The following is a 22,595-nucleotide window of genomic DNA, read 5'->3' on the forward strand; positions in this document are numbered from 1 at the left end:
AATCGCTGCATGTATTTAGTAAATGCCAGAATAAAAGAAATACAGTAATGTGACTTCAACACCAATAGTAGTAATTTAAATGCGAAACATAACTCAACTTGCAAGTGAACACATCAAATTATCGAAAGCTACATGTTCGATCAATTGCTGGATAATATTATCTATTTTCAGGGGGATGCAAAACCTGAACACTATTTAGACTAATGGTTATTGGCTACAATAACATGGTTTTACTGTTATGCTATCACACACAATTACTGTCCATTTACAACGTTTTACTGTAGTGTGGTCGAAATGCTAATTGCTCTATATGCAGAAGTTTTACAAGGCAGAACTAAGAACTTTATCAGCCTGCTTTAGCAAATGCAAATGTGTCTGAACACTGTCCACAGCTGGCTAACTAGTACCTGAGGCCCCCACATGACTCGACCACACTTGCACGCATGCAAATATTCCGAGGAGTTCCTGAACGCATCAAAGCCCAGAGCTCAGCGCGTCGACCTTCCGTGCGCGCGAGCTGCGAGTTTAACCGGTGTGCGCGGGGGAAATAAAGAGTCCTCCGTAGGTGCGTTAAGACCGGGCAGTGTGCGAAGTTTAGACCGGACCCGAAACTAAGCTCGGTAAGTTCACGGCACTGTCACTTCCAGAGACACTTTCTTTCTTTCGTGGGTTGCGTTGTTTGGGGTTCGGGGGTCTCGAGCGTGGTAACGTTTGGACAAGTTGCTTCTTCATGTGTCGGTGGTTTCCCGAAACGTGGGTTAAAGAACCCCCAGAGTCACTCAATATGAAACATAATATAATGAATACGTGTTGGCAGGAGAGAAATGCGAGGTAAACATACTTATAAAAATACAAATAAAATTACAGGTCGTGCGCTTAGTTTGACAGGTCGGGTTATTGTTTACTTAGGAAAAGTCGCCCTGGACATCACGTCACAAAGTGCAAACTAAATAAAAACACGTCTATTCACAACCATGTTCCTTAGAATACACCATCACAATACTGTGGTTGACACATGTTAAAACTTCAGTTTCTCTCCAGTTATTTCCTGGTGCTGCAGCATCAGGTCATATGTTGCAAGTCAGCAGTTTGAGAGGAGGTGTGGTGATGCTTCCAGCCTAGAAATAAGGGATTGCAGACTGGTTGGACTCGTTAAACGTTCTGCTCTCTGCTTTGGTGCATCCCCACTTCCTGACATAGTGTGTGTGCTTTTTATTTGTCTGGATGGCGCCCTCTTTGTTTATTTAGTGTCCGGTGTTGGCCATAATTGACCTTTGACATGTATCAGTTGTGGAATACATTTGTTTGGCTTAATGCTTCTCGAGCTGTGCTTTGTGATTTAAAGCTCTCCCCACGGAGATTTGTGTAAACAAATACAAACGTCCCTACGTTTGTTGATGACATGCAGCCGAGTCTTCCCTCCTCTCTACTGCGATCAGGCCACGTCTCACATACGCTCGCACGATGTTCAGTCCATCGCCGCCGTCCCGTAACGGCATCTTGAAATAATGAACAGCTGATTGCACAGAGCAGAGAGGACGGCTCATTTGATTTGAATCAATAGCAGCCAGTGGGTTGATTTTGTTTACTGAAAACATTTGAACTAATAACCACATGTCTCAAGAGAAGGCTGTGCAACAGTTTGAAATGGACATGATTCACCGGCATTTTCGCTGGCGTGGTTCACTTTTGTTATGCCTGTATGACTGTTTTTGTGGTTATAGTCTCACACACACACACACACACTGGCACTCATTTCATTCTTCAGTTCAGCAGTCGCCCCCCTTGTTTTGAGTCATCTTTTTATTCTGTTATTGAGTGCATTGGCTAGAACGCACACACACACACACACACACACACACACTCAATCATCCACCGGGATGATACAAACCCTCCCTTCTTCAGTCAGCCCTCTCGCTCTGTTGTTTCACTGAAACACGTTAGAAACACTCTCTCACTTGCGCACACACACACACACACACACACAGAGAGCCCCTCCCACTTTCCGCTGGCGTCTCCCTCTGCCCGGCCCACTAATCAAAGCCACATGTCCTTCAGGTCCCTCGCATGAAACGTCTGCTCTGTTTGCAGCAGTGTGTTACTGAAGGGCAGACCGGGTTGGAAATGAACATCGACCTGCAGGAGATTGCAGGTGGATGTTCCCTCCTTTGTTTCTGCCTTTTGGACTCCGTTTGATTCCCGTGCTGTCGGTGTTGTCTCATGGCGGCAGTGAGCAGAAGGACGCGGCATCAACGCTTTTAACGCTTTGGCGTATCCGTTTCGATAAAATCTTGATGAATGAAGCCTTGATGTGTTCTGAATTCTGACACTATCTTCCCTTTTATCATTAACACAAAGCACGACATCCAGTAGAGCAAAGTGGAGCTGATGTAACGTATTGATCTAAAGATCCGATTTCTCAAGTGGACCATGAACAAGTGTCTGGAGAAGGAGGTCTGGATAAGGTTCTGAGTTTCCCCTTCACACATGTGGCACATTGGAGGGTTGAGGTGCGTTCTCGCGTAATGGAAACATATGGCTCGCTCTAGGGAAATGTATCCTGATTCTGTAGGCAAGCTGATATATTCCGATTGGAAGAGGGGAAAAAACCAACGTCTTTTGAAGATGTGAAGAGCACCGTGCCGTGTGCAGAACATCAGGACTATGGGATCGGCATGAACTGACTTCGATCCACCCGTTTAGCTTCATCACGCTGCGTTTTGACGCAAACGAAAATCCTCTCCCTCAATGAATTGGGCGGGCCAGGACATGATGCCAGGACATGATGTCGGAACGCCGCGCTCACCGAGCCGGTTCGCAAATTGTTCGTAAAGAACAGAAGGGACTCTTTGTTTTTGAGTTCCCGGAATTTGTCCGACCAATTAAGTCTTCGCCAATTACCCAGAAGCTCTGGATTTCCCCCCCCCCCCCCCCCCCGTGTTTCTGAAGCAAATGGTTCCTTCTTTCCTCCCAGCTGCACAGATCTCTCCATCGCAAAGTTTCTCCGCTTCTTTTCAACTTCTTCCACTTTAAGGAATGTGATTCTTTTCTCCACTGACTCCCCGTTTCAAAGAGAGTGGGCCCTTTCCAACACCACGTGACCTTACTTTATGCCGCCTCGTTGCAATGCATTCTCATTTTCCCTTTTCGCACCTTCCTCTCGCTGCTTCACTCGCTGCTAACCTCTTCTTTAAATGGAATGGAATTTGAATTAGTTAACTTTCCTCTCTTTGGCGTCCCAACGCGCTTGTATCTGAGAAGACAATCTAAGTGACGTGCGTGTTTGCACCGTTCTGTTGCAGTTGGGTGACATCGGCAGGAGCGTCACTCCATTGTACTCGCATGGGAGGCCTTTTTTCTCCTCCTCCCCCCCCCCCCCCCGTGTGGCCCTTGCACAACAAAGAAGGGGATTCCTTCCCTCCCTGACCTGCTTATTAAGCTCGTGGAATGCTAAAGGTTCAATGCCGAATCCTAGCGTGTATTTAGCAAAGTATTTTGGAGACTTAAGAGGATAAGCGGCCTTTCAGCTCAGTTTGTATACAGCTCTCATTTTACACTTGCAGATGCTTTGGCTTCAGAATAAGCTTCAAAAAAGTGTGAGATACGAAGCATAAATCGTCATTACCAGTAATTCGTGGTGCTGCTTTCCACCTTGGCTTTACATGCCTGCACACCGTGTGAAGTTGGACCCAATAAAACACCAGGCCGTGAGTCATTATTTGGATGAGTTGTGACGTAATAATCCCCCATGAATGCACATTAGAAGAAGGCTTTCACGAAGGCCTCCTGTTGAGGCACAATGAACGATTTGGGAGTCGGGGGCTGAAAAACGTTTGAGGTCCGAAGACACAAACTCATTAAAACAATGTTACTCAGTTTGACAAAAGGTCATTGTGTAATGGATCAATGTTTAGTGGTTGGATGTCTCACTTCATTTACTTCTCAAAATACAGGACATGGACAGCACATTAATGTTTGTTTATTTTGGTCTTCTTTTAGTTCTTGGTTATATATTCCCACTTTCACCACAAGGGTCATAAAACAAATTTGTTAGGATTTTCAATGATGTGACACTAATTTCACTTCATGTCTCCATGTCTCACCAGTCAAACTTAAGAACGTCCCGCTGCACCACACTGAAATACTGGAACGAGCCCTTCATGCGAGAGGAAAGTTAATATTTTCTGCTTTGAGCTCCAAATCCTTTATACTTCATATCGTTTTTCATAAAAAACAAACGTGCGTATTTATATGGTCAGAGATATATATTATTTATGTCACCACTTAGTTAGTGGAGACACTATCCACAGAGATTTCCCAACATCTGTGTGTCCCTGTGGTCCTTTGGTTTGTAGATCAAGGTGAAACATTTAAGTCCACAAACTTCAAAGGCACGTTCTGATTGGCCGCTGAACTTTAGACTGACTGGAAGGCCCGTCCCTCTTGTCAATGACAATACTTGTCTCCCTCCCTCTCCCTCTCACTCTCTCTTCCACTCCCCCGGTCTAACTCACTCAGTTGCCAACAAGACCGTGAGCGGGAGTTCATCTGTAGAAAACCCGGAGCATTACGCCTAAAGAAGCACTTTTACGAGGCCTATTTCCAACATGTGTGTAAGTATTGTCAGCTGTCAATTTGCAGCCAGCTAATTGTGTCATTTTGTTGCAAAAGAAGCGTGTTTCATGATCCATGTGCTGCACACTGTTACACGACAGAACGAGTGAAGTAGAAGTAATCAAGGGGTTTCTTGGTCAGTGCACTTGTCCCGCTGTGTGACCTCGTTTCCTGTGTGTACGTGTGTGTGTGTGTGTGTTTTTGTGTCTGTCTGCAATTCTTGCCCTAGGCTGAGATTTAACCTGAGAGAGCTGTTTGCTTTCCCAGCCGGGGTCAAAGATCTGCTGATAACAACAATGCTTTGAACTGTCTTTAGCGTGTGTGTGTGTGTGTGTGTGTGTGTGTGTGTGTGTGTGTGTGTGTGTAGGGGTGTTTTTTGGGGTGTTTTCCACCTGCAGAGATGGAATCCTTATTTTTAATTACTCTGTAGTGTGTGTCTGTCATTTTTGACGTTTTGAAATAATCACATAACCGGTGCGTTATTGTTCTATTTTGCCACTTAAACATCCATTTCTGCATTTGATTCATATGTAGGACAATCGGTCACGATCACAACGACCAAGTGAACAGCTGTAACCAACTAACCCCAAAAATAAGTAACCGCAGTGTGGAAATGCTGTCCTTATTAGAGTTGTTAAATTAGCCCGACAGCTGTTTATTGCGCCCGCGAACACGCGGCTCCAGGACTTGTAGCAGCCGTAAGCGACGTCTCGCCGGGCATGTCTCCCCCCGCCCGACTCGACAACATGTGTGGAGTGTGTCTGCTTGTGTTCTCGGCCCGAGCGTGATGGCGAACATCTGCGCAGCCACAGCGCCAGCTGAGGCAGTAGATGACAAACGCAGGCGGCCGCCAGAAACAACAAACAGTCGTTTTCTCTGTTTTCAGTTTGCATGGTGCCCGAGAGTTTAGTCTGCACGTGTAGTAGTAGTTGTGACTTCTCTGTGCGGAGGTTTTTGATCCCTCTTTACTGATGACGCGCACACAGGGGCACGCAATCTGGTGGCAAAATCCTGTTAATCCCGTTTGACGTGTGTCACGAGCAGTGAATCTTCCAAAAGCCTTTTTGTTTAGCCGTGGTGTCGATTTTTAAAAAAATTTTCTTCCCACAATCCTTCGTCTGAGGTGTCGTGCGACAACTTCCTTCTCATACCTGTGGTTTGAACGTCTGCGTAGCCGCGGGCGTGTTGTTCCCACATGTTACAGTTTCAGCCGGAGGTTTTGCTTGTATTGTGGAACCGACACATTGAAAACCAATAATGACTTGTAGCGGAATTCACTGCATGCTGGTGTCTTTTTGTGTTTGGGCCGTTTATTTCATCATCATTAGGTCGTTAAGTATGATTCAAATCCCGTGATCTCCAAACCTGTCCTCCCCGGATCTCCCAAATCTTTAGTATTAAAGTTCTCCAATCCAGTTTACACAGTTTCAAACAGCTATATCGTGCAGCAATGAGTTGCACATTGTGTTGGGTAATATTAATTCAGATTCTCCCAGTTTCTGTGAGAATTAGAAACGTACTTTCCATCAAGTCATGTTGCAGGTCTTTCCACAATAATGTAATTTTTGTATTATTAAACCCCGTTCTGAATAGAACTTTGTGTAAAGACTTTTTCTCGCCTAGAATGTTATTTTTTACGAGAGGTTTATAGCCTTCTGGGAAATTCTGAATCTTGGCATGTTTCTTCTAGCTGGAGCTGCTTACTCTTTTAAAACGATCTCTGTAGCTCACGTCAGTATACAAATTATGACACCTAGTGCTCAGTTCAGGTCTGTTTTTGTTTGTAAATCAGATTCCGTTTGCTCAACACGTAGAATCCGATTCATCAATTTTCAGTGCACAAAATAAATCAGGCCGTCAGCTCTCAAAAACGATGGGATTTTTTTTGTCCAGCTATCGAATCCCTTCCTTCAAAAGGCTGCAGCTTAGCAGCAAGGCGCCCTGCGTCCCTGCGAAGGCCAGACGCGACCCCGAGCTTGTGAATGAAGCACTTCATCCCTCGGTTTCATCCCTCTTCGGCTGTGTGAATGTGGCACAGTGGCTTGAAAAGACGCCGCAGCCCAAAAAATCAACGCCACAGTTTTCTCTAAAAAAAAAAAAAAAAAAGTCTTGGACAAAAGCAAACTGGTGGTTCGGCCCAACTGCTCCAGCTGTATCCGGTTTAATGGATACATTTCAGCTCTTTCCGGGGATGTTTGATGGGATGCAGATAAGAATTAGAATGGTCTACTGTTTTGTTCTTATCCATTCTTTCTTAGCTTTCTGTAGCTGTGTATTTTGGGTTATTTAATTTTTTTTTGCAGGAGCCTTTGCTTTCTGAGTCTCGTCTCGTTCGGCGTTCTTTCCCTTTTGAAAGCTTGATTTCATATATAAATGCCAAAAAAGCTCCAATCTTGGACTCATTCGTCCAAAGACCATTCTCACGGAAGGATGGCGCCTTGTTAATATATATTTTTGCGCCTTTCTGGTCTCTTCTTCAATGTTTCCCTTTTCAAAAGCGGAGTCCTCTCCTCCCACGGTGCCCACGTGGTCTGAAACCGTTCAGCTCGCACTAGTCATCCCATGTCATTTCACCACCACTCCCCACCGCCCTCCGACCTCTCCCCCTTTGCGCTCACCGGGCCGCGTTCACCGCGTTGCACATGACAATAGAAAACGGGACGCTGTCTACTTTTTGGCCCAGAATTCCTCCGCTGCTTGAATTACCGAGGATCAACTAGTGCAGCCCTTTCCTCCCCTATTTGTATTTTTCTTGCTCTCCCACACACATGCTCCAAGTGTAGCTGGTCCTCCCTGTTTGGGTCGATTCCACATTCCTACTCTGACCCACGTATTTGGGCAGGGAATTAAGGGCTGCGGTCGCTCTAATTACGAGGTTTTGTGCACTCGTCGTTTGGATTTCTACATCACTGGCCACCGCTGACGATACCAGAACCACACAATTCGTATGCGTTGTGTGTGTGTGTGAGTGTGATTGCATAAATCTGCCCAGCTCGGTTTTATGAACCTCCAGTCTGAAGGATTATTTCACACCGAAGAGGTGAAAGATTAATATTTTCTTTTAGATATTAGCAAATTGGATAAAAAGGCCCTGACTGATCGATAAGCATTCTTTTTATTTATTTTTTGTATGTTTCCTTCACGACTTGTTTACTTTACTGAAGAGCTGAGTGCGAGTCTTGGTAGTGTCGTCATTACCAACTACCATTCTACAGAGTTTACATTTTTTTAGCTGTACGTACTTTCAATAAACACTCTTGCTGTGAATCGGAAGATTGAATTGATTGAATCTGATGGTTTCATGGTGGTTACGTTCAAAAGCACAAAAGAAGCTGCATCCTGGTGTCCTCACAACCTCTGCGGGAAGGTGCCGCATTTGGCCTCCCTGTGAAGTCACAGCGCTGTTGTCTTTGCCCGGGAATGAGGACAGGGCGGCGCAATCTGCCTATTGACTGAAGGTCACGTCCCCGGGTTTGCTTTTTGCTCTTTGCACAGCAAAAGAGGAAGAAAAGAGCAAACACAGGCAGGGAGCCGGCTGTCTGCAGATAAAGAAGCCACCAAAGGCTTCTAGTGGGTCATAAGTGACGATTGAGAGAGAGATGCTTTTTCTACTGGCCTATAGTGCCATTGTTTTTTACAGGAAATGGTTGCATATTATAGTCCGTTTTTATTACAAAGCAGTCCTTTTCCCCATACATCATCTCAGGAAATGGAAATAATAGAACTGATGATATAGTTCTTATTGCCCCACAATGTTTTTATGGGTGTAAATTCCCTCACGCATTATTCCCTTCCCACTGAAATTCACTATTTGTTGTTTCAGTTGTGTGACTACAATGGCTCACACTCTGTGCGTTGATTTAGTTGAATGGTCACGGATAAGCAGATGCTGATAAGCTAAGCTGATGTGATGAATGATGGGAGCCCAAGAAGGACCTAACGGAGATCTTGAATCTGTGCTTAGAAATACTCTTTAAATATGCTTGGGAATTGTCTTGTTTTTTCTCCTCTCTCAGGCCTGCAAGTGGATAACTATACCGCAGATGGATGTCAGGACCAATCCGGGTTAGCGCACACAGCCACGCACGCTTCGTAAGCTGCGTCCCTGAACCGCACTATCAAGGAAATTCCTCTTTCCTCCAGGGTCACCTCCGTGGATTGTCTATCTGGTGGTTTGTACAGCTGCACAAGCTTCTGTTTCTACAACACACACACACACACACACACACACACAGAGCCTGCTGTGTATGGACATCTTAGTCACTCCAGAGGTCACTGGAAGCTGTGCCTCTTCAGCTAATACCGCCCGATCACAGGCCATGATGGCAGGACCTGGAACCTGAAGCGGATCTCTTTCAATATCTCGGTGAGTATTGTGAACCGAACTGGAATGCGGAAGGTTTCATAGGGAGGGTGGAGGTGTTTTAGTCTATCAATCAAAAGGTGGAGCTGCAATAGAGAAATGCGCCTCGAGCGCCTTGCAGGGAAAACTTCATCGAAAAAGTCATCGAGTGCATCTGTTATGTTACACACATGACGAAACGGTCATTTTACAAGATATATGAGTTTTGAAGTTTGCAAATTGAATTTCCTCTGCAAATTGAATTCTCTTCTTGCTGCTCCGCGGAGCGACCAACTGAGATGGACGAGGTCGCTAATGCCTCTAATTTTAGAGGATTTAAAATAAGTTTCCTCTAAATGCTCTTTTATTGCTCACGTGTCGCTCACTTTCAGAGCCACAGAGGATAAAAGCAGGACGCTGCAGGGAGACTCGATGGCCACCGAAGAAAATCCGCCGCAGGTCGCGGCTGCGGTCCTCGCTCGCAGAGCTTCGCCTCCAGCCGCCGGGAGCAGAACCGCCGCAGATGCCAGACACGCAAATAGCAGCCAGGAAGTGTGGCAATCCTCTGACCTACTGTGGCAGTCGAAACGGCGCGGCAGCCCTTCCCTCCTTTTTCATAGGAAGCTGTCGTGTGACAGCGGGAAAGGGACCATTTTGGACGAGGAATACGAGTGTTTGGATTACGACTCTTCACTAGAGAGGCGCTCTCCGGAGCTGCCTGCTGGCAGGAGAATGGAAGGGTTGACTGACGCTGTCTCTGCGATACCTGGGAGAGCTTCAGAGGGATCTCGGCGCCAGCTGGACGCCCCCGGGGAGGGCGGGGACGTGCGCAGAAACAGAACTGGCAGCACACGATGCTCCGGCACCCTGTCGGGCCTTAATACGAGTCCAAAACTCTCCTGTTGCCGCAGCGCCAGATCCAGCCCGGCTCAGAGTCCGAGCCTCTGCCGGGCTCAGGCCAACCGGAGAGACGTTCGGCGCAGCAGCCTGCCCGTGTCCATGCTGGCTTTCCACAAGGTAACGAAGAAGGACGTCGCCCGCCCGCGGTATCTGCAGCTTGTATGCATTTTCCCGTGTCCCGTGTCCCGTGGCCCATTCGAGGCCGTCCAACAAAATCTTCACTAAAAGACTATTCTAGCTAACGGTGTTCTCTCCCCCTAGACATCCCCCGGCCTCTCATCCCTGTGCGGTCCATCCAGTGAACCGAGCTCTCTGGTCTCATCCCCCTGCGGCTCGCCCTTCCCCGTGCGCCGCCAGCATCAACGGAACGGACGAGTTCACCCGAGGGATGGCTACTCGAGTTTAGAAAGGCTCAACAGAAGGCCCAGGGTGAAGAAATGCTCCCTGGAAAAACTGTTTCCAAGCAGAGTGTCTTTGGAAGCCATGAGGACGACCCCGAGGAACGAAGGGCGGTGGTCCTCCGGCAGCGGGGGCGGCAGCGACGCGGGGGATGGAGACGGCCTCTTGGACAATGCGGACTTCATTAAGAACCGCAAAGAGGGCTCCACCGTACTGGTCAGACGCTTCTTCAAGAATAATCAAAAGGTATCGCCATCCACGATTGGATTATCCGTCGGTCTTTTGGTGTAGTTTGTGTTTTGAACAGAGGGGTTCAGTTGATAACTCCTAGAGTCTGCTGAACAAAACAAGGAAACCCCTTCTTTGTTTTTTCTTTCCATAAGATGACCAAGTCCGTCTGCACTGGCACCAGAGCGATCGTGAGGACGCTGCCGACCGGACGCATCTCGGAGGACGCCTGGGAGGTGGTGGTCGATCACAGGACATGGCGACCCTGCAGGAGGGATCTGCGGCCGTTCGTTCTGCGCGTTACCAAAGAGGAATTCAGCATCTGCAGGGAGGTGCTGCGTGTTATTGGAGTCAAGCTTCGGCAGGTGAGGGGATGGCCACATGCAAGCTGTCCGATGCCCGTTTCTGAAGCATTCTATTCTTCCAGAACTCAAATGTCGTGAACTTCTCGGGTTTATATTTCACGCCGAGGCTCTAGCTGTTAACAAGCTCGTGTTGAGAGAGAGAAATGCACCGGGGGGGGGGGGAAAGAGTGTTTTTAACTCCGTCTGCAATGAATCAGCAAATTAAATAAACACTTTTTTTCCCATTATCATCCCAACTCAAAGTTTATGGAGGTTGCTTTTTTTTAAGAGTTTAGGAAATATGTCGTAGTGTTTAATCTTTATGGTGCTCATGACCACAGACGTTTCGCCTCCAGCCTCAATGCGCGTATTCTTCAGTTGCCTCGTGGTGATGTGGACGTGCATCGGAGGCATCGGGTGCTTTCTCTGCCTCAAGAAAAACTGCAATACTGGCAAAAGAGTCTTTACAGGCTGGATTTAAAAACTTGACGTTGGCTGTTGCTTTCCTCAGTTTGGCTTGAAATGTCATGCCTGTCATGCATGAAAGATGAATAATTTGTTCAAGCAATATGCTAATAGACCGACACACACACACACACACATCCCCAAAAAACACATTCACACAGGCCCTTTGTTCACGTTGCGGACAAATGATTTATTCTGTGTTAGTGCTGCTCCCCATATTACTGACGGACTGAATGACTGAGCCTTCTGTCTGTGTGTGTGTGTGTGTGTGTGTGTGTGTCTGTGTGCGCGCGCGTGTGTGTGTGTGTGTGTGTGCGCGTGCGGAGCAGAGTTGGCGTTCACATTAAAGTTAGTCATGGAAATTGCTTTGAGAGAAGGTAAATGAGTAAGACAGAGTGAGAAGGTTGGAGAGGCCTGGCGGAAGGGAGAGAGGAGAAGAGACTGGTGGAGACGCAGAGGAGACCCGAGGACATGGCCGCGTTGTTATCGCGTTCTACAAACATCTCGACTGCAGCTGTACGCATTCAGCAGCCTCGGCAGCCACACTTCAGAGAATTTGGCCGCTTTTCGCTGCGTCTTTGGTAGAAGGGTTTTTTGTGTGTCATAAGTCAAGCTTTCGGGCGGAGAGGTGCGCGCGTTACGAGAGTCTGAGTAGAGTGGGAATCGTCAGCATCATACAGGATACTCTCATGTTGTTCTTTTGTTATCTTCTCCCTCCTCCTTTTCCTGAAAAATCTCAAACACTCAGAGACCCAAACCCAGAGCCTTGTAGACGCAACAGGATTCTACGTGTATAATTCTAGCAAAGCCAAGAAGAATATTGCATTTCTATTTAACTGTGTTAGCTACACGGAACTCTTGCTGAATCGCTCTAAATGGGCCTTTTATGAGATTGGAAGCAATTCTGTTGCTCTCGGCAGCTCTTAACATACCAAAAGATGAGTATTATTTAAAATTCAACCATATTCATTGTCTGAGTCTGACCCTGCGAGGCAATCGAGCACCACGATCGGCCTGGCTCCTGTGCATGTTGAGGGATCGGCCCCCTGATTGGCTCAGGTCCGATACTTCGGCCAATGGGGTCCCCTGACCCTCACGGCTAGATGTCGGTTTCGACGTTAACTACGATGTCTCGCCAAGTACTGCAGTGGAAATTCACAAGCCGAGCTAACGGCACGAACTACAGCTCCGTTGCTGACGGAGCAAACGGTGGGCACCCGAGGGGGAAACCGGAGGGTGGGCGCTTTGCTTAGGCGCCCTCTTCTGTCACCACCTAATGAGCGCAGTGCAGAGCGGCGACGCTCACGTGCACCAATGTGCGCTAAAGCTCGGATGACAACACAAACGGAGGGAGAATGACTTCATTCTTCACTCAGACAGACTTCACTCCTCTATAGCTTTATTTTGCATTATGTTCAGGAACCACTATTATGCACCTTTTTTTTAAAATAATATACATACATGTATATATTTCAGTACGTGAATTGCTGAACAGATATTAGATTGCAGGCCGAGTTTACTGTGCATGTGTTTTTTCTTTAACTGGAGTTCCATAACATGTGTGCAGAAAAGCATGGATATATATGAGCCCTTTTTATGGGTTCACATGCACAGCCACGACAGACTCAAGTACTGTCTTAAATTTTCTCATGTGTGGACGGGGGCTCGTACCCTCGAGCCACACGAACACACACCCGCGCTCCATTTGCATCCTGCAGTGTGGTTCCCGACTCCGCCAAAGTGTCTTTATGGGTCCTTTGTGGTCGTAGAAATATGGGCTGAGTGAAGTCCAGAGGCGCTTGAATAATGAGCCTATTGAAAGCGGCGTGGTTGCCAGCGCTTCCCTTGTCAAAACACCATGCGAGCTGCTCGTGTAAGGGGTCACCAGAGAAACTGGGAGAACACTGAGCGGCAGTGAATTAGTAGACTTGAAGCCGGGCTGTCGTCGGAATCATAACATACTGTACAAAAGTAAAAGTGAATACCATTAGCAACACATGGGAGTGGTGCAGTCATAAACATGCAGTCTCTTGCAAACTTTGTGTACGCTTCTGTTTTATTAGATGGCGTACAGATCAGAGAGAATACCACGTCTGTGCAGAAATACAGCGTGTTTCTGTTCATCCCGAAGCTCCAGGTCACCCCAATGCTGAAAGGTCGTGGTCTTACGAATTTGGACGCAGTTATTCAGAGCACAAACATTGTAAATTATTATATACAAAAAAAACAAAAAGCTGTCTGTCTGTTTCTACTCCCTCCAGCCTTTTACACACACACACACACAAATACAACCACACGTTATGTCACACACGTGTAGCATGTACTGCAAGCTTGGCTCTGCAGTTATCACGTTGAGCAGTTTTTTGAAGGCATCCTGTGGCACTGTGTGTTTATTGCTACAGCTAATGAAGCGAGCCAAAGAACACAGGATTATATGAAGGAGGAATTGGAGAAAAGCAACAGCGCCAGAGAGGCCGAGGGAGGGAGGGAGGGAGGGAGGGAGAGCGAGAGAGAGAGAAAGAGAGAGAAAGTGAAATCTTAAGTGGAAAAAGGAGGAAATCTATCATCTGAAAAACAAAGTTGGGGTGAAATCAGACATGGGCGATTAGAAAGAGAATAGTGAGAGTGGAAACAAAAAGGGTCAAAGCCACCAACGTATGTCTAATATAGGTTTCATGAACCTAATTATTTTCCATAATGGAAAATGAACACAATGGAAAATATTCTAAATGGGATCCGAGGGAAAAAGTTTCCTGAGACTTGAGCAGTAAAAATTCAAAATAAATTGACTATTATACTTTGCCTGTTTGTTCCCTCCAGGATCAATTTGCCTCAGATTTCTTTTCAAACTGTCATGCAACTAAATGTTAGGAAAGTTTCAAATAAGGAAGTGTTTCATTACTGTTTGCGGGTTTAGGGGGGGGGGCGGGTTCTCACACACACACACACACACACACACACACACACAAAACTGCTTTATAGGGATGTACAAGCCAGACGTATTTCATTGTTTGCCTTCTGTGGAGCCCCCGCTCCGTCCTTTCATTTAATGCAAAGCGCTGTGAGGCTGAATGACAGCGCGCACAACAACGTACACACTTTTTTCCAACGTGGAGGCAGAGAGCTGGAAGCTTGTAATCACATCCCCATCATCGAGGAGTAGTCCTCAGGGACGGGGGAAACGTTCTTCCTCGGAGGGACGCTGTGTGCCTTGCTTTTTCTCCCTCAGCGGCTCTTCTCGTTACTTCACTCAAAGCCAAACAGTTTCCAGTTCATATCCACTTCATATCTGTGCTGGGAAGTAATTAAAACTAGTCTGTTACTGAAATGCTCCGTGGGAGTCGTAGTTGACTCCTCGCCTTAGATTTTGACTTGCGGGTTTGTGTCTCGGCGACGCACACAATTTGTTGCATCTCCCATGTGGTTGCCTTGTTTGTGCTAAAAATAATACATCATTATCTTTATATAGTATAAGGATAATACCAGCTTCCAAAATAACAAACTACCTTTTCTTTTTTTCTAAATTTGTATTCCATCCCGATAGTGTGTAGCGATCGTTGAGAATAAAGAATGGAAAGATGAGAATCATCCACACGGCTTTCATGTCGGTGCAACGCTGCGCTGTACGGATCCTTGATGAAGTCTACCTTGAGGACTCGTCATTTCTGTTCAACACATGTTTTCCCAGCTGTTCAAAACAATCAGACGCAGCCTCTCGCGTATTGTAGTTGTCGTTAAACTCATTCTTGTTTCCGCTGTTAAATGCAATTTTCCCTGCAACCCTTTGCTGGTTAAATTTCGCTGGCTGTAAAATGGGTCAATATGTTTTAAAGAGAGGCTCGTTTATGAGCCCGGCCAATAACTCTTGCGAACACATCTCACTTCTTGGTGACCAAATTACAGCTTGTTTCAAAGTTTGCGTAATGAGACAACGTCTGGCAGGCACCCGGGTTCAGGACATCATTCCCTGCCATGTCGTGGGACATTGCATATATATTTTTGCTTTCCATATTATCTCTCAGTAATTAGACTGGCATGTTTCTTTGTGTTACGTTTTATTGGCACGCCATAAAAACATACACTGTTTGCGTGCACGCCAAGCTCCTTTTCCTTCTGGTTACGGGCTTATTGAAACTGGAGGCGGGGGAATGAACGTGTGCATGCGCAGTGTCCAATTAGGTCCAGGGCTTCTAAAAAGGTTAATAAGAGTTAATAAAATGACTTTTGCAATCGCGGTTTGAGCCTGGGAGCATTTTTCTGGACGTAGGACTATGAGCGAGCCCGCGCATAGGGAGTATTTTCTTGCTTCTTCTTTCAGTTGTTAAAGAGCGCCCACACACACTTCCACGCACGCTACATGTTTTGATGAACTGCCGTGACCAAACCCGGAGAGGCTTTCCAACCGGCCGCGCACACACGGTAACATACTTAGGAAAAACACTTCGAAAGAACATCTCGACGGAGCCGAGCTGTGAAAACTGGCCGAGCCCTCCGTGTGCATTTTTGCAGGGTGAACAGGAGTTGAGCAACGATGCAGTTTCCCCCCGTCGAGTGCTTTCGACACCTGCAGTTGTTTTTGTGCGCGTGTGTGCAATCAAACCGGCATTTATTGCACGATGCTGCGTTCATCTTTTAATTGTCGTGCGTGTTGGTAATCGGAATGCACCAGAGTAAAGTCGAGCGCTTCTTTCACAGCCACGGTGTTTGCACGCGCACGGCGCAACGCAGGTTGTCCGCTTTATCTGCAATATTTTGTCCAATTACAGGTTGAACAGGCTGCACGTAGATGGGTTTGAGGGACGTGTACTCGGTGGGCAAAGCTTCCCTTAACGGCGACACTGATACTCCTCCTTTAGTGGTCGGTACAAGGGCAGGAGGTTAAAAAAGTATCATGTTCAAATGTATCAAATCTCTGACCCCCCAGATCTCGTTATACTGTTTAATTCAAAGAGCAACGCTCAGACCTTCAGGTGGTCATTCTGCTGACAAACTAATGAAAAATAAAGAACAACAAATTCGCTATCTACCAATATTCCAGGAGGAAAATGAAAGGATTCAGCGAGCAGTGTCGGTTGTTAATTGTGATGCCCTAACAGCACGCACACACACCCACACACACCCACAATAACACTCCCCCTGTGTGTATGTCACGCTCATTTAACCTCCTGTCCATCATTCTTATGTTCTCCCTGTGTGTGTTGTGCCACTACAAAGGAATGTGCCGAGCGGACCACTCTCTCACCCGGCCGGGTGTTGCGGCTTAGCCCGAGATTAGTGTGTGTGTGTGTGTGTGTGTATTCACAGGTCTGCTTGCCCAGAAAACGGGTCGTACAGTAAATATCTTGCATCTGTTTCTGAGCTTAAGAGTACTGTGTTTTAGTTTGAGAAGATCAGTGTGACCTCGCGGGTCTTTAAACGTGGAGAGATTTCATTTCCAGCTCCGTCCTCGCTTAGAAATGCGCTTGAAAACGCTGCTGTTACTTGTTTTAGGTTAAACCCGTTCCATCTGTTTAGTTATTGAGGGCGACAGAAAGGTGTCAAAACTGCAGGTGAGTGTGTTTTTGCCTTGTGCAGTTGTGTGTGTGTGTGTGTTAGCCAAGGCCTCTCGCATCCCTGTGATATTGTGGGAAAGCTTCCCCCCCCAGAGATCCAGAGCCGAGCCTGTTAAACCCCGGGTCAAGATACACAAACAGTGGAACATTTCAACCCCAATGCAGCACAACATGAGCTATAAACACGCTCCTGATCATTAGCACGCAGCACTCTTTTTTGCGTAATAAACCCTGGGAATGCATCATAATGTGGACGTCCATCCAGACACACAACACATGAGAAATGTAAACGGGCAAACATGCTTCAACTTCTTTTGGTGGTGACTTAACTTTCAGGACGCTCTACTGACTACACGAACGCTGCGTGCGTCACACTCCCGCAGTGATGCTATTGCCTTTTGAAAATGGACCAACGCTATTCCCCAGGTTGAATTACATCAGAGCACGAGGCCGTTCCGGGTCATGCTGTGATTGTTTCCCTCAAAGAATAACATAATGGTTGTAATTATAGCTCTTCCTAACTTTTTGGAGAATTTTTAAATGTGAAAAGGGATCCTTCTGCGCCATCTGGTGGAAGAAGCTGATGCAGAAGAAGCTGATGCTGATTGCTAAATATTTTTGGTATGTGAACGCCTCTAATGGCTGAAGTCTGACGTTCATACAATGTTTCCTCTTGCTAGTTTGTCTGCGTGCTTGTGACGTTTGTAGGCGTACAAGTTCCGAAACAATTAGTAAAGTAATCTGTTAGCTAATAACTAATAAATAGTCACTGACTACTCAAACGCAAGGGTTTCTACATATTATTATCATAGTAAGTTGATTATATCTGTCAGACAAAAATACATGAAAAAGGAAAAACTGAATTATTTTGCTAAAAAATGACTTAATAATCAGATGATTTAGTTAGTTGCTGTAAATTATTCTTTCGATCAACTACATAATTAATTGACTTGCTTGCATGCTTCTTTTTTTTCTTTTTTAAAAGATGCCTAATATTTTGTCTTCTGGCTAATTAAGGTGAGGCTTTCTTTTACTTGATGGATGAAGGATCTTACTTCACATAAATATCCACCAGAGGGCAGCACCCTTATTGAAATGAACAGTGCACGTGGTGTTTTTCATAAATGGTCCGTGTAATTATTGGCTTGTAGTATATAAGCTCTCTTTGTCTATGTCCACTGGCTGTACCAGACAACACCGCATCATAATCAGATTGATCAGGGAGGCCTTTCAAAGGCAATTTATTTAAAAAGTCTAGTATAATACAATGAATCTGACCTCTCATTACCGGCTCAGAAGACCAATCTCATTAGCTGAGTATTGATCAAAGAAATGCAAAGCAAAGGCCGTCTAGTTTGCTCTGTTCTGAAGATCACTTTGATGTCACCTGGGCAGGAAAACGATTAATTCCCCCGCTTCATTGGGCCGATTCAATGGGGCTTAGACCGTAGACGCAACAAATAACCTTTTAATTTCAACACCAGCAACAAAGACGCATCGTTCCCGCGAAGACGTGTTCTATGCGTTTCGGTGCGAAACACTTTATAGTGTCCAGTGTCTGGCGCGGCGATGAGATGGAGTTGGTTCACACAGAAGTGATGAAAGCACTGGCCTCTAATTGGACGTTGGCATAGAAACGCTGGGCCGGAGGTGAGCGTCTAACAAGGATCAAGTGGGCCTGCCTCCGTCTCTATTGGCTTAACGGCCCCGCGGTGTCACCTGGCGTTATGAAGGCAAAGCTGCAACGCGGCTCGCTTTCGCCGCTGCGGCACCTTTTTTAAAACGCGCCTTCGGGACGGAGTTTGCTCAGTCGTCATGACGACGGGTCTGTTAAACCCCAACCCGCTCTCGCGCGCTCACCCACAGGCGCTTTCAACGCCCTCATCAGTCTCACCCATCTCATCCAACTTCACAATCGATTCAAACTGGTGATGCGTGCGCTGATATTTAACGTGTCTTTTACTTCTTAACTCGGGAGATAATCTGGGATGGAAACATTTGGTGCGATTAAAAACTCCCTTTTGTAATAAAAATATTACAAATCACTTCACATTTGATTCACCATCCCGCTGAGTTTGACAGACTATAATTATAGTTTGTATTGGCACCGAATTATCTTCTTAAAACCTACTTTAACGTTTATTCATGTCAACGGGATGAGGATTTGCACCTTTTGTTATTAAAGCAGGAAGCACAAGCTCTAAATGGTTAGAGCAATATCTCTTGATGTAAACAAGCCCCTCCGGACTTAACACACTTAGAATTGATTGTCTTCGACTCGGCCCTTTTTGGAATCGGCTGAATGTCGAGCGCGTTTGTGGAAGAAAGGCTTCGGCGGTCGATTGTCGTCCGCAACGGCTCCTAATCAAAACACAGAGGCCCCGTTTGAGTTTTGTCAGACAATGTTTACACGGCAGACAGGCTCCTGGAGGGAGGATCGATCGAAATCTCGTCCCCTCTGACTTAGTGTTTAGAGTGTGCTCCCTGATAAAATCTGCTCTGGGTTGTGGCGGGACAGTTGCCTCATAACCTAATATGGGGGTCCCCTCAGCCCCAGGCAGCCGTCTCCGTCCTTTCCCTCTCCTTCTCCTGTCTCTTTCCTTCCCGTCGCTCCTCTGCAGGCTGATGTGCATATCTCCCTCTCTCCCTCTCTCTCTCTCCCTCCCTCTCTCCCTCGTTACTCTCTTTGGCCCAAGACTCCACTCTCACTTTTAAGAGTGCACAGGCTAGGAGGGATTTCTTTCTTCCTTTCTCTCGAACAGATCAGCTAGTTTCTGTGCCGCAGTAAGTAAACGGTTTACTACTACTAAGTTTCTCCTGCTGTACCGTGTGACTGAGAAATGCATCTCTTCATTCATCGTGGCAGTACGGAACTACGCTTTGCCAACTGCCGTTTCAGCGGATGGATTTTGAATGCAGATGTGTCAGTTGAAAAGCGTTAATTATAATTTCACGTAGCACAGTTTTAATGTAGAACTGAACTAGTAACTAATGCCGTCTATGTTGGTGAGACCTGCAGCGGCAGCACAAACATTCATGCAGCCTTTGCAGCGCAGAAGTCTTTTTTATTTAGTATTTGTCTGCGTCGAACAGTAGACTACGTTCGACCTCCTATAACTTTTAAACGCCGAAGCGACATCCATCAGGCTTATCTCGGGCCGCCTGACCGGGACTGTGTGCGTGTCGTGAAGCAGTGTGTGGCGGCTCGCCGTGCAATGACATCATGAGAACCGTTGGGGGTGGGTGGGGAGGGGGGAGCGGAAGGGTCCCACCGGGTGCTCTGGCTAATGGGTTCCAGGTTGTTTTGGCCCTCGAGGTGACCCTAATTTTTTTTCCCCGTTCCAGACTCCTCTTGTCATATCTCTTCTTCTGCTTCTCCTTTTTGGTCCCTTTTTTTAGAAAAAGACCGAAGTTTCCTTTAGCTTCACTCACGGAATCATCCACTGTGACCCTTTTTGTTCTATTGACTGAGTGCTCCACGGTAACATTATCTGCGGATATGGTGACCGGGCATTTCCCCAGTGTGAGCGAGCACAACTTGTCACTCCCTTTCTGCTCGCTCTTCGCTCTGTATGAATTCAATCAGCTGATCCTTTCCCGTAAACGCGTCTCCCCTTCTTCACCGCCGACTCTGAAAGGGTTCAGTGGCCCCCGAAGTCGTCTCCGCCGGCTGGGGATGTGTGTAGCCTGTCCCTTGTCCTCCTCTCCTTGAACCTGGCAGTTAGTCAAATGCTGCATGGAGGGATATTGGGAATCCCAGGGAAAAGCCTTCGCTGAACACCACCCTATACACCACCCACATCCTATTTACACCGCACTATACTGCATGGGCCTCGGAAATGTCAGCATCATAATCCATCGAGTGGGCCACAGAGGACCTGGTTTAAGTTGTGAGTCACGCACGGGGGGGGGGGGGGGGCTTCACTCGAGGCTTACTCAGTGAAACAACAAACTCCACTGCTTTGTGCGTGACGACCCCATTTAGAAGGTATTCATTGTGTCCATATCACGAATCCTTTTTTCTAAATCGTGTTTTCCTTTGTCCAGTCATTCTGCGTTCATCATCTGAGGGGATTAAGCTGTTAATTCTGCACTCAAAGTGCATGCTGATGCAACGCAAACCCTCCTTTTTTAATTTCTCCCGTTTTAAAGCCTCGGGACCAGGACGACGCATTGAGCATGAGGTCCTGCAGGACGTTTGTCGATGGAGTTTATGTTCATTACTCCCCATTTGTCCGATTTATAATTTGTAGCCGGAGCTTTGTTGCGTATGAGCTCGCACGCACAGATTAGCGCGGTGAGACAGTCCAGGCTCGTTCTGCGGCGAGGCAAACATTACCTTGTGGAGACAGAGACGGCAGAAAAAGGTCAGAGCGGGCCGGGACAGGACAGAAGGGTTGTCTGTTTTCTCAGTTACGCAAACCAGGACTGAGACTCACCGAAGACACACACACACACACACACACACACACACGCACAGTGAGAGGCGGGATGTTTGGAGTGTGCTTGGTTTATGGCTACAGGGCTGCCGGAGAGACCCGGCTGCTCACCGGGGTCCCAAACAGACGAGGTGCGCTTCCTTTACGCCCTCTTGACGCGTTGGCAGGGCGCTCGTTGTCTGCGTTTTCCTCTCTTGGCGGGTTCGTCTGCTCCGTTTTCAGTGCACTAAAGGCGCAGTACACAGAGGATTTTAGCAGTTTGTGTCTTTCTTGGAAGATCTTTCCAGTGGATTTACAGCACTTGGAGAACGAAGCAGCGGAGAGATGCTGCTGAGTTTTATTGAGTACATATTGCTCTGCCGAAATAATTTTTAGCTGTGGTAGATAAATAGTTTTGTCCCATTGCAGCATTGAAATTGCATTATTGAGTTGAGTATATTCTTCCTTCTACTGGTTTTAAGTTCTTTCTTGTCCCCTGTTTTACCTTAAAACCCTGTATTAATTAAACCAGCTTTTTGTTTTACACACTTTTTTCCAGTTTCTCAAAAAGATATTCACAATTATCCCCTAAACAAAACAACAACCTTTGCAAAAGGCACTTATTGTGGGATTTTTTGCAAACCATTCTAAAATGTTGCCGTGTTGGACCTATTAATTTAATTTGCCGTTGGATACGAGGGAATTTAGGAAATTGCATTTACTTTGAAAGAACATACCTTACCTCCAAGTGGCCTCGCTCTCAGACATATGACCATAAATCTTTTCTTGCTAAACTTTAATATTAAGAAAGTGAGTAAGATTTTATGGGACGAGAAAAATGTGGAAAATATTTCACATCCGGCTTGTTAAATCCTCTTTTACATACTGCAGCAGTCTTAAGGTGATTTTAGTTTCATGGGAACGAGATGCATTTCAGCGCGCCAAAACACTTTCAAAGAAAATCCACCCAAGTTTTATTGAATGTACTTTTGAAGACCACAAATAACCAAAAATACACAGTTGGCAACTTGCGCGGTGGAGGAAGGGATGAGGCTGACATCTCTCCCAGTGATTCAGCTCCGAGGCCACGGACCAGAATAACAGAGCTCTTTTAACTCTGACCCCTCCCGCTGACCTCTGCTCACCTCGACCCTGCGAGATGCTTCTAAAAGAAGAATTCTGTCCAAATGACATATTTCCATTCCTTGAAAGTCAGCCACGTGGGAGAATGAGGCGGGGTTGGCTGGGTACTAACCCATCGATTTTTTTTTTTTTTTCTTATCCAATATGAGTTCTTGAGAATGATGCTTGCTATTGATACCAGATCACGGTT

The 22,595-nt window shown here is 46.4% G+C and overlaps 1 protein-coding gene across 8 annotated transcripts in view; it reads left to right on the plus strand.

Moving 5' to 3' along the window:
• The first annotated feature begins 450 nt into the window (after nucleotides 1-450).
• plce1 (phospholipase C, epsilon 1) overlaps nucleotides 451-22,595 on the plus strand; it is a 56,013-nt gene continuing 33,868 nt past the window's right edge. For 4 of the 8 annotated variants that reach the window (XM_078103519.1, XM_078103520.1, XM_078103524.1 and 1 more), the window contains exons 1-5: nucleotides 451-620; nucleotides 8,631-8,980; nucleotides 9,349-9,973; nucleotides 10,118-10,501; nucleotides 10,639-10,848. In XM_078103519.1, coding sequence (XP_077959645.1) covers nucleotides 9,389-9,973; nucleotides 10,118-10,501; nucleotides 10,639-10,848 — 1,179 coding nt within the window. In that variant the 5' untranslated portion in view covers nucleotides 451-620; nucleotides 8,631-8,980; nucleotides 9,349-9,388. Of the gene's footprint in view, nucleotides 621-4,473; nucleotides 4,614-8,630; nucleotides 8,981-9,348; nucleotides 9,974-10,117; nucleotides 10,502-10,638; nucleotides 10,849-22,595 lie in introns of those variants that run through there. The other 4 variants (XM_078103522.1, XM_078103523.1, XM_040176321.2 and 1 more) reach the window with 2 other exon arrangements.

This window comes from Gasterosteus aculeatus, chromosome 5 (genome assembly GCF_964276395.1).
Source record: "Gasterosteus aculeatus chromosome 5, fGasAcu3.hap1.1, whole genome shotgun sequence".
Lineage (NCBI taxonomy): Eukaryota > Metazoa > Chordata > Actinopteri > Perciformes > Gasterosteidae > Gasterosteus > Gasterosteus aculeatus.